The sequence below is a fragment of the Monopterus albus genome, unplaced genomic scaffold (genome assembly GCF_001952655.1).
Source record: "Monopterus albus unplaced genomic scaffold, M_albus_1.0 scaffold17.1, whole genome shotgun sequence".
Lineage (NCBI taxonomy): Eukaryota > Metazoa > Chordata > Actinopteri > Synbranchiformes > Synbranchidae > Monopterus > Monopterus albus.
Genome location: NW_018127897.1, coordinates 974,062 through 986,726, shown reverse-complemented (window position 1 = coordinate 986,726; position 12,665 = coordinate 974,062). Strand labels below are relative to the sequence as shown.

Sequence of the window (12,665 nt, the reverse complement as noted above, 5' to 3'; positions counted from 1 at the left end):
AATGCCGAGCTGAAGTCCACAAAGAGGCCTGGTGTATAGGCCCCTGGGGAGTCAAGGTGTTGCAGGATGTAATGCAGTGCCATGTTCACTACATCTTCCACTGACCTGTTTGCTCGGTAGGCAAACTGCAGCGGGTCCAGCAAGGGGTCTATGATGTCCTTCGGGTGGGCCAACACCAGTCTCTCAAAGCACTTCATGACCACAGACATCAGGGTGACAGATCTGTAGCCATTCAGTCCACTGATGGAGGGTTTCTTGGGGACCAGGATGGTGGTGAAGCGTTTGAAGCAAGGTGGGACGTCACACAGCTCCAGTGACCTGTTGAAGATAAGTGTGAAGATGGAGGCCAACTGATCAGCACAGGAGGGGGGGGGAAGGGGTCACATCCTCTGGGCTTGGTGCCTTTTTGATCTTTTGCACATCCTTTTCACCAATCTTCAGGGTTGAGGGTAAGAGAAGTGATCATGGGGGGAGCAGCTGCTGGGTCTGAGGTGAGGTGGGTGAGGGGTTTGGAGCTCTGCTTCTCAAACCTACCGTAAAGCATATTCAGGTCATCTGTCAGTTGATGGTCTTTCATCAAGTGGGTGGGGAGGTTCCTGTAGCTAGTGACGTTTTTGAGGCCACACCAGACAGATGAGGGGTTGTTGGCTGCAAACTGGTTTTTCAGCTTTTCATAGTGGCTCTTTTTTGCTACTCTGATCTCCCTTGTTGAAGTGTTCTTGGATTGCATATACAGTATCCTGTCCCCACTTCTGTAGGAGTCCTTTTTGGCACAACAAAGCTGCTTGAGTTTTACCGTGAACCAGGGCTTCTTGTTGTTGTATGTGCAGAAGGTCTTGGTGGCCACACGTCCTCACAAAGGCTGATGTATGATGTCACATCGTCAGTGAGTTCATCCAGGTCTGTAGACACAGCCTCAGATACACTCCAATCTGTGCAGTCAAAGCAGACCTCTAGCTCTGACTTTGTCTACTCAGTACATCTCTTAACAGTTTTGACCGCAGACTGCACAGATTTAAGTTTCTGCCTGTAGGTTGGGATGAGATGGACATTGCTGATATTCTAATACAACTTTCGGACCAAAAATACTGTTTATACATTGGTTTTTTTATGCCTGGTTAAACTGGCCTTTAACTGGCTTCTGATGGCTTTCCTACTGCCGACTGACCTGGCTTGGCTCTCTACCAGATGAGCTTGTTTCCCCTTTGGTACATCAAATTTGACGCCATGATGGTACTGTAGGCTATGTCAGGCTTCACTAATTATGTTGCCTTAGGTGTATTTGGAAAAAACTAGAGTCATAAATCCTCATTTCTCATATGCTGACAGGGTTCTGGTCCCTGTGCCATTTTCATATATAAAGTGTTGTTGCACAAACCTACAAGTCATGACCAGTCTTTTTTTTTTCTGTAGAAATACGATCTGGTGGAAGAGGGCCTAAGGACGGACCTGTGAGGCAGCTGCCCCTTTACGACACGCCTTATGAGCCAGCTGAGAACGGAGGAGACTTGGACCCCGAGTGCTCACGCTGCCCAAGAGAAAGTCGACTACCCCAGGATGATGAGCGACCTCCCGAGGAGTATGACCAGCCCTGGGAGTGGAAGAAGGAGAGGATTTCCAAAGCCTTTGCAGGTACAGCAGAGAGACAGTACATTGACCTTTATTATGCTAAGTCAGTGCGACTCAAAACGAACGTCAAAATACTTTATAAGACAACAAGAAGTAGCTAAAACAAGTAAGTAAATTAATTGCATAGAACAAAAGGACACTTGAGGAAAATGTATGCAACTTCCCACATTGCTTTTTATTGCAGAATCATTTTAAAAGTAAACCTGTTCTTGAAAAAGGCAGAAAACCATCTCTTTTCATCCTTATTCAAATTCAAATGTTTAATCCTCAAAGGAATTGTGGTGTTTGAGCTCTACCTGTTGCACTCTGTTAGTTCTTATGTCAAAAGCTCAGACAGTGAATTTCTTGTTCACATTCAGCTTAACACTGACTGCACTTCAGTCAGGACTCCCTTTTTAAAATTTCAACCTTTTTAATGCAACAGTTTCTCTTCTGCTTAAGTAACCCAGGTGTTGTCCAGCGCTAACAAGTTTAACTGTGGCTTCTGTCAGGTTTGAGGGTTCTGCTACTGCTTCTGCTGCTTTAAACGCTGTTAATGCTTTCCCCCCTCACCCGCTAAGTTCATTTGCAGGTGTCCAGTTTACTGTGTGCTGTTTTGATCCAACTGCTGATTGGTTGTGCAGGTGCATATAGATGCTGGTAGTTATTGTGGTTTGAATGCTTCAGCATGGCTAACACAGCCATAACAATATACAGGGCTGTTCCTGGAAAGAATATGGCTTTGGATAAATATGCACTCCCCCCGAAAAAAGCCAAACCTTTTAAGTAATTTGAGAGAAGAGAATGATCAACCTTTGACTCTATTTTCATCGCCCCTTTTCTCTTTATATTTTTTTCTTTTTTATCCTTGAACAGCACTGCTTTGTTATGACTGCATTAGCTACGAGGGCTCTGTAAGTGGCACTGGATCAGGTCCCCACAGAAGGAAGGACTGCACCTCTAAATCCCTCACAGGTACCACTGGAGAAGGGGCTGGGGAATGTCTTTTGTCATTCTGTATTTATTCATGATAGAACTGTAACAGTGATGCCTGAACCTTCTGGGTTATACTAAATCTTTCAGTTTGATGTTTATTTCTTACACTGGTTAGAAATATAACTGAAATTGATGTTACATGAAGGATATTAGCTTCTTTAGGATTTGACACTGCAAAAATGATCATAATTTCTCATTTGATCAAAATCAAATCTTCCAGTAAGTTGAGGAAAAGATCACCCACTTCAAATTCAAATCATCTTTCTTGGAGCATCCTGATTTGATTGACATTATCAGGTTGCTACTAACATGATTGCCCATTACCTGAAGTGGACTAAAAATGGCACAGCCACTATGGAAATTCTCCTCGAATCAGCCTTTTTGGTGGACACCAGTGTAACAAGTACAAGTGCAGTAACACTTCTTGGTGCTCAGGAGAGGATGTGATGATTTGACCCATCGCTCCCCACTCCACCTCTAAAGAAGAATAATTAACACTGCAGCTAGAAATACACTAAAACTGTGTCTTTCCATCCATGGGGATGTTCCGCACACAAACCTACAGCTGTCTAAGAGATTTCTACTGTCCTGCTAGCGTACAAGGCACAAATGAACACGCCAAGCAACCAGTGAACACAAAGAGCCTGGCTGTTATTGATGTGCTTTCCCAGTTATGTGGTGAACATGGAATTCAAAGCATGAACTTCAAATAGCAAATGTTAACAAGAACAAGCATAAAATAAATAAATAACCATTTTTCATAAGTGTCACATACATACATTAGATGTACTGAAATAAAAGATTATTTTCTGTGTCTGAACTGTAAACAGTTTTGCAGAGCTTTATTAGTTTTAAGATTCAGCAAGCCTTGAGTATGAAATTATTTCACATGATGACATCAGGATGACTATATCATCAATGAATGAGCCATTAAAAATATTAACAAAATATTTTACCCTTGGAAAAGTGCTTGAGCTTTAAAGTCATGCAAATCAAATCTCACAAAGACACAATATGAAAACAATGCACATGTACATTTTTGCCATTTACTTTTATTATCATTTGCAGATATATCTCTGTTTCATTTGTCTTTTCATTTCCCTTTGAAAACACATCCTACTATTTCCCTGGTATTTTAATAAAACAATATTTATTACAATACAGAGATTGAAAGAGCGATTAAACCCTTATGGTGTAGTGCTGACTGACTCACTGGGGATTGGTTTAGATGGATCTAAACAACTATTGGATCCCATAGATTCAATCAGCAGTTCCACATTGATGGACAAACCCTGGTAAATCTGATGGCACCGTCTAATGAAGAAGTTCCAGCTGGGCTATTTACACAAATGTTAATGTTACCATCTAAAATTTTTATAATGCCACAATGAGCATTCTCACTTAGGCTGAATTTCTGTTAAACTGACAAGGTGAACCATAGAGACAGCTGTGGCAGTGGAGCAGAGAAAGTCAAAGATGGTGCTGAACTGGAGACTTTGATATGTAACGTGTTTACATGTGTGTAAAGTCTCCGTGTGGCATGAAATGGTAGCGATTGCTTAGAATAGAATGGATTGATTCCATTGTGACTGCAGCTCTGATTTACAAAGAGTGTATGTTTGGACAGGATTAAATCAAATTTTAATGCTATATGTGCACACTGTATGTGTCATATGTCTAAATATTCATTCTCCATCTTTGTATTTTTCCACAATGTCTTTGTCACTTAATTCCTGTTTCTGATTTATTTGTGTATTGTGGACACTGAGGTCCTCAGAGGAGTTGCTCTGTTCTGCCTGTGATTAGTTAAATAAGGGATGCTGCATTCTTAATCACTTTCCTTCTATCCCTCATTATTTTTCTGTCAAGCAGCACTCAGAAGTTTGTTTAGGATGCCATTTACTAACACATCCCTCATTCAACTTGCCTTTTTTGCAGACAGCTTCCCTCTTTTGATGATGATTAATTTAATTTCTATTGGATGTCAAAGCATTGGCTGAGAATTGGAGAGATAAGTCTTTAAGTTGTCTTTTAGAGAGGAAAGCTGCAGTATAAAAAGTGCTTTGATTAATTGCACGTCTTCATTCTGTGTTATGTAGAAATAATTCCCCACTATTTGGATGGCAGAAAAAGGAAGAAGGATGAGAAAGATGTCTCTGGGACAAGCCTTGTCAACACAGGCTTGTTGCTCTTGCAGGTGTCAGTGTAGCCAGACCTTGGATCCAGACATCAAGGGGCTTAGAGAAAGTTTCCCACCTTTCAGGCTTGAATGTGTGTGCCTGCCCCCATAGCTCAGATCTTTGCAACCAGCTTACTGCCAATGTCAAGGCATGATGCACTGCTTCAGTATTTAAGTCCACTTGTGAGCCAGTTCTTTAGGACTGCTGACAGTCCCATAATTCCCACTTCATAAATCATCCCTGCGTCACCTCCCTTTAAGAGAGAACTTAGAGTCTGCCATCAGATTTTGCCAGGTTAGCCTGGCCATGCCCTGGAGTTTCCCATCTTAAACATCTGTATGAACTATTAGGAGCAAACTGGCACAGTGAACAGCTGTTTTACAGCACCTCTGTTACTGATGATGAATTTCACATCTCATAGTGGGTCTATTGAATTGTTTTCATACTCGTGGAGTGTATCAGTTTTTACACTTGAGTCATAAAGTCGTGGGCTACTGTAAGTAAAGAGCGTGAGACATCGGGACATGCTTTTCTAGTAGTGCTTGGATTTCAGGGTTGGTTAAAAGCGTTATTTTATACTTTCTTGAGTTGAACCTGTAACTAGATATTTTGGCTTTTCACTCCAGCAGCCATGTGGTTGTTACAGCCTTTTTAGAGATATATTTTAGTTGTTGGTGCCCTCTTTGGAAAAGTAGTCAATATAAAAAAAGGTTAGACTTTTTACAGAAGTATAGTTTTGCAGCTGCCAAAAATCATGCAAATTGAAAACAAATCATTCAAGTGTTTGAATATGTAAATGTATTAAGAACATTATTTATCTATAAGAAAATGTCAGATTCTTTTCAGCCTAGCTCTTATTTTCATAATCAGATAATTACCATTTTGCAACACTCATTTGTATTTTAACATTTTACTAATGCAGTTCTGTGCAGCGTGTTGTGTATCCCTCATTTCAGTTCATTGCCACTTTAGTGTTGTAAATCTGATTGTTGAGCTGGAGATTTCTGAACAGCTCTGATTGTTTGACTGCTTATGTTGTTTTCCCAACTTGACCCCAGCTGCCGTGTCCCCAGGTCTCAGTGGTTAAGTTAGTAAGTAAATGTGTCACTAGGTTGCAGTTTCAGGCCTGATTCAAGCAGTTCTCTAGCTACAGTAGATGACCTGTTTTGAAGCCAGCTGGACCATAGCTCATTGTGTTTTTAGGTTTCTAGAGAGCAATTTTCCTCAGTTATATTTCTGTACAGTAGTTTCTACAGCATTTTATGGCTGTGTAATATCAATGACTAATGATACTGTTCGCTGTTTGGATTTCAGAGGTATTTTCCTGCCTTCACAGTTCATGTTATAACTATTATATGGGAAGGTATCTGCAAACAAAGTATTAACAAATAATGAAAATAAGACAATGGGGTGGGTGTTAAAAAAGGGGGGGGGTGCTGCCTATGCTCTCCCTCCATGGTAAACTACAATAGTGCAGTCTGCAAAAATGACTATTTGTCTTCATTAATGATAGGGAAAGGAGAGCAGGCTAATGCTCCCTGCTGTAGCCCCGTTTTCCTCAGCTGTCCCTATCACTGCCTGCAAGCTTGCCTCTTGACAACACTTGGTCTGGTGTTATTATTCACTGTTGGGCTATTCCCTGACAGGTACGCAATGGAATGTAAATTCCCTGCCTTGTTAAGGTGTTGGAAAGCTGTGTATTTGTGGTTTGGTTAATCACTCATCCTTGCTGTTCCCCCTTTTGAGAACGAACACACACACACTTGTCACAACCTCTTCCTGGCTGCCAAGTAGGTGATGGATGAGTCTGGAGGTGAAGAGTGAGGAAGACACATTAGAATTTGACTATGTGAAGGCTCGTGTAAACCCATATGCTTTGTCAGTGGCATGCTCACTCACACACCCAGACATGGACATGCCGCCATCGGAAATCTGAGCCTCAACACAGCAGGACTGGGATTGAGAGCTATTGTTACTTAATATCCTTGCCCTATGTTACCAGCTAGTAACTTGCTTCACTTGGCTCCTGGCCAGCAGGGTACACTGCATTTAACATGGGAGATAAGAGAAGGCGCTGTCACTTGCTCCCTCAGGTCCTGGGGTGCTTTATGGTTTTTTTAATGAATCTTCATGGGTTTAACAACCCAGAAATCTGAGGCTCAAGTGTAATGACCTAAAATAAATAATTGATTCGGTTACACTGCACTAGTTATTTTTACCAGGGTTAAAGCCAGTTGTTTTGTGAGTGCCATGGTTCCCGCTTTCTCTGCTTGGATGATCCTTTTTCCCCAGCACTGTCTGTCACTCCTCGGCTCTGTATCGCCCTGCTGGCCTCTGCTGCAACACCCTGCTGATAACCTTCCTGACAGCCCTCTTTCATGAGCCTCAAATGTGTCCTGCCATCTTTCTCCGAGAGCTGCTGTGGGTCTTATCTTCATTTAAACACATTGGCCAGACACAACAGCACTGTAAACCTCCCTCAAAAAATATAGAAGCAGCACATCACCAGCAAGGCCCTGTGGAAGCTCTGGCTGTCTGGCCGTCACTAACCTATCTTTCCCTTCTCTCACTTTATGGAAGAGCAGAGTAAAAAACCTTCCTGTCATCTCATCTCCATCACCCATTTTCTATGTGCCACTTTCATTTTTAATGCAAACACATGGTCAAATCTGTGTTTTGAAAGAGAATCAGCCAGGATAATGTGACTGTTACAGTAGGCAGAGAATTATGAGGTGGCATTTCAAATCCTCTGGAGCATTACGCAGTTATCTGTAATAATCTGGGTGTCTATGGAACAAACATATCTTCAGAATAGGCTGGTTTTGTGTTCTGAGCTCTTCTGCTCATAATATGTGGCATAAACATTACAATCTTCCTTCTTGTTTTGAATATGCATGCAATTAGCCAACCAAATTAAGCAGAACTAAATTAAATGGCTTTGGTGGAAACAAGCATAGCTGGTGATTTATGGCACTGCACTGTTTACAGGGATGAAGTGCCATGGGCTAATGAAAAGCCTGGGCAAATAAATACCTGGCTTTAAAAATAGAGCTGTGCCTGAAAAAACAAAGGAAAGATAAACTCCAATAAAGGAGGGACCCTTGTCCACTGTTCAAGTAGTGTCTGGTTCATTTGATGAACTGTACTCTCTCTATAGCTGTGAAGCTAATAATTAATCAGCTGCAGTGTTTACAACACTCCAGCTCACTGAATGATGGTTTTTAGACTCAGGACATGTGAGTGACACATGAAGCTGTTTTTGAATTTTCCTTTTCAAAGTCCTAACAGGACTGTGTTTGTGTAGTTAGCCTGAGTGACGGGTACTTTATTAATTTAGAATTGTTAATAGCCTCTATTCCTGTGTCAACAGGAGGCACTGTGTACAAATATAGATTGAGGATTATGCAGATGAGAGGTGGCATATTGAGCCAAATGCAATCAGAGTAAATGATGCATTTACATATTTCTTCAGAAGTAGTCCTTAGTCATTAGGATCAATAATCAATTTTTTCACATTTTCTTTGAAGAAAGTTACAGTATATACAAATTCTGCTGCCAGTAATTGATTTTTTCACATTTTCTTTGAAGAAAGTCGTATACAAATTCTGCTGCCAGTAATTACAATAATCAGAATCAGATCCTCCAAATTGTAGAAATAATCATGTTTTGTTTGGACCTCACCCTTTTGAAGCTCCTCTCAAAGTGCTTTGCAATGAACAGACTTAGTAACTTGATATACAGGTATAAGCAGATGGCCATAAATTTGTAAATAAATAAAATGCATTACAGGGACATATAGTGAGTGTTATTTACGATCTTCACAAGCAGTGAATGAGTTTATTTAGCATTGTGTTTATACAGTATGTTTCACAAAGGGTTCTGTGCTAAGATCTGTATGTGAAAATATCTGTAATGTTGTGGTGAGTCTTCAGGGTCCATATATAACAACTCAGTTGTGTGTCAGTCATGGCTGGTGTCTAGACCTAAAGTTGAATGTGTCACTGAATTTGTCTTTGAAGAATGGTACATGGTGTTAATATACAGTTGCCCGTGCAGCATCAGCGGCATGTAGGGTCAATTATTATTTAAGAGGGCTTTGAGACTTCCAGTATTTTTAAATATGTTACAAGATGAGAGAGATTCCAGTCACCCTGAGTTTTGCAGCAACAAAACGCCTGTCTGTTGAGGCAATTTACCTTGATTTTCAAAGTGCTATTATTTAGCTCTGCAACCAAGCACATCTGTGCCACACCAACCCCAAATCAGCCTCGTCCTTACTGTGGGGCTGCACGTTGCACACATCCTTCTGCTCCCCAATCGATTACACGCTAATCTGCAATTTGAAATGAGTATTAGGCTTATAATCCTATAGGAAGAGAGCCCTCTACTTCAACCCAAAGTACAGGAAGTTATATTATCTACCAAAGTTTCTGACCTTCTGTCTCCATTCCCCACATTCCATTTCCACTGCTTCACCACCCCACACCTCTCACATCAGGATTGTCAGCAAACGGCTCCTCCTTCCAGCCATGTTTTTCTAGATTAGCCCCCTGACATTGTGGGTCCAGCTATTTAATAGCTTGTCAAATGTAATATTCTCCTGTTTCCCCCCGTCATCTAGCTTGCAGATATTGCTTCTCATTAGCATGTCCTGTACCAGTAACATGCTCCAATTCCTTGCAGGAAAAATTATGTTCATCCTCCCACTGAAAACCAGCCTGTATACCAGTGAATAAAAGCCCATGACGCACTAATGGTTCTAAATACAGCAGCAGTCTTTTCATCTTAGGCAGCTGAAGTAATACTTAATCAACCCCCTTTGGATAAAAATGGAACTCTTTAAAAATCTGACAAAGTAATGGCTGTCATTCATTAAAGAAATATTCTGTCAGATATAGACTTATTAATCTTGAGCCTTTTTGTACAGTAATAACATTTTTTTGTAATTATTATATAGCAAACAAAAGTTATAAGCACTCTAGAAAGAATGAGCAAAACAGAAACAAAAGCGTTTAAAGGACGACTTCAGCAACGAGTTGTCGTGTCCTGTACTCACTATCTGCTGGCTGATTAACATCATCGGCTGAGTTGAAGAAGACCGTCATTGCCCTAATGTGACTGTTGTGATGCGCAGTATAGCTGGCTCACTGATCATTTCAGAGCACTTCAGGCTATCACTGAAGGGTTTGTTTTTTGTCCATGTTAACCCAATTCATGTTATAAGCAGCAACCAGACTGATAAAATCACACTGAATTTGATTTATTTTGATTAATTTCAAACACTGCAGTAAGATCTCCAGCACCATGGACAGTGGCATTGAAATGTTCTTTGTGAGTTTTCTTACTGGAAGATATGTTTGGATATTTATGTAAAAAAAGAGTTATACAATCATACGATTCTTCAGAGGAACATACGGTAGCTTTCCACAGCTACTACAGCTGTATTGTGTTTCTTTATTGGTCTTGGCTTCTAACAGTCTTTTTCTTGGATGACAAAAAAACATTCCCCTCTCCAACAGATTTATTAGGTATCCTCAGCTATTTAACATGTGGCCCTGCTTCCATGACAGATAGGCTCTTACAAGACTGCTCAATTTGCCCTAGTAATACCCCAGCTGGACATACATTATTTAAGGGGCAAAGTCTGGGAAGTGTCCACTGCTAGAATGGATTGCTCTGAGGTTTGTTTCAGTGAAGGATATTCTCTACATTGTTGTTTATCTTAATATACAGTAGAGGTCCACAGTCTTTTTTTTTTCAATTCCAGAACTAAGAATAAGCGCAGAAGGCTTGCTGACATACTGTATCAGTAGCTGTAGCTGAGCTCAAGGCAGCTTTATATATTATAGTCTATACTTTTAAGGCATGTACAATACTTACAAATAGTAAATGTCTTATACTCTTTCACCAACTGGGGGGTCCAGCAGCTTGCTCAAGGCCAGGAATCGAACCACCAATATTCTGATTATGAGATGAGCCGCTCTGCATCCTGAGCCACAGCCCTAGAAATAGAAGTAGCGATTTAGAATTTTGCATTGTCATGTTCTCAGTGCATCTCTGGATGCCAAGGTGAGACCAGTGTCAGTCGGGTTGGGTCTGAACCTTAGTTCATGCTGGGGCAGTGGAGAGGGGAAGGCTCAAAAAAGACACAGCTTTTCAGGTGGGGTTGGTGTTCAATAACATTTTATTGAATTTGAGTCAAGACTTAAATCTGTATGCTGAATGCAAAACCTTTCACATCCCTTCTACTTTCTGACATCGGTTTTTCTAGTTTAGGGGTTTTAATTAACTTGGAACTTGGTCCAAAGTGAAACCTGCTATCAAAGAACCCAATTCAATTCTTAGATCTAACTTATCTTCTTTTTCAATCCTGTTTCATTCCTTCTTTTTCTAGTTTACAGCTGCTGCCGATTCTTGGATCACAGTATAAGGCAGCTTTCTACCACAATGCTGACATCTTTTACTCTTACTTATTTTTCACTTAACCCTTCTTCCTTGTCTTTTTTTCTTCTCTGATTTCTGTCATTGCTTTCCTGTCCTCACCTCTGGTGTTGTTGTCCATTTATGCCTCTTGTTGCTGTGCTCTCCTTCCCTCTGTCTCTACTTTGGTGACTTGGGTGACACTTGCAGTAGAGATTAAAGTGATCAAGGACCTACCGTGGCCCCCTCCTGTCGGGCAACTCAACACCAGCTCTCCCCTAGTGGAGGAGCTGGAGTCTCCCTTCCAGACAGCTCAGCCCTCGCCAGGACAGACAAGCTGTGACCAGCACCACCATGGTGGGTGTTGGTGTTCACATTGTCCATCATCTTTCCCATCAGTTACCCCCATGTCTGTTTGTCCATCCATCCAACACTCCCATCATCTACTAGTCCATCCATTCATCCACTTGTCCATGCTAACACTTCCTTCAGTTTATCTATCTATCTATCTGTTTTTATTAATGAACAGTTTGAATGGTAATGAATGTGTGCTATTCTAAATCAGTAGCATTCAAATGTGATACTTAGTGTTATTTGTATTAAATGAAAGCAGTCACTTATATCTGCTGCTTGGTGATGACATAATGAAAGAGTTCACATCTCATCTCATAGAAGCACTGTATAATATGACTTTAGGTATTAGCACAGTAGTGGCTGACTTTTCCATCTGGATTACATGTGGCAGAAAATCACTAACTCTTGTGCAGGTTTTTGGGCTAAAGGCTCATTAGTTTTAATTGTGCTGAACTGCCTTCTGCACGCATAATTGCCATTCATTGTGACCCCCATTTCCTCTTGTCAACATACTCATAATGGTCCCAGATGTCCACAGTTGGCCCACAGTTCTTTACAAGTGGCTTATATGAATTGAAAAATCAGACTCATCAGAGGCAGTTTCAGTGCTTGACTCTCTTCACCTGAGGTTTAGCCATCTTTATCAACTTATCAAACAGTGGACAAATAATTCATCCAGCTTTCAACCAGCAGAGCTGGTAGTTGATTTTTTGAAGCCCTTCTACATGCTCACACTCTAACTGCTGTAATTACACAGAGAAAGCAGGACATGCAGCAGAACTAATGCCAGGAATGGGATTTTCCCTGGCAAAGTGGGAAGACATAGACTGGGGCCATGTAAGAGGACACCACTGTGTGCTGTAGGCGAGGACAGAGGAAGGAGTTGATTTATGTCCATAAATCCATGGGAAAGGTTCTGGTTCCCTCTGTGATGTGACTGGGTTTAAGGTTGGCGTCCAACTGTAAACTGATCCCCTCTCTGTCTGAGCCAGAGTGGCCCCACTCTACAGCTACAGGGTCAGAGGTCACAGTGGCAGACATGGGGGTGGTGATGACCTCCACAACCCTAGTGAATACAGTTACAATGCACTCTCTCGACCTCAGTGT

At 41.2% G+C, this 12,665-nt stretch overlaps 1 protein-coding gene across 4 annotated transcripts in view; it reads left to right on the top strand.

Moving 5' to 3' along the window:
• Nucleotides 1–12,665, top strand: part of shf (Src homology 2 domain containing F) — a 99,897-nt gene that overhangs the window by 71,604 nt on the left and 15,628 nt on the right. Inside the window, exons 3-5 of one of the 4 annotated variants that reach the window (XM_020592363.1) lie at nt 1,414–1,632; nt 2,485–2,583; nt 11,415–11,561. In XM_020592363.1, coding sequence (XP_020448019.1) covers nt 1,414–1,632; nt 2,485–2,583; nt 11,415–11,561 — 465 coding nt within the window. The remainder of the gene's footprint in view (nt 1–1,413; nt 1,633–2,484; nt 2,584–11,414; nt 11,562–12,665) is intronic. The other 3 variants (XM_020592364.1, XM_020592365.1, XM_020592366.1) reach the window with 3 other exon arrangements.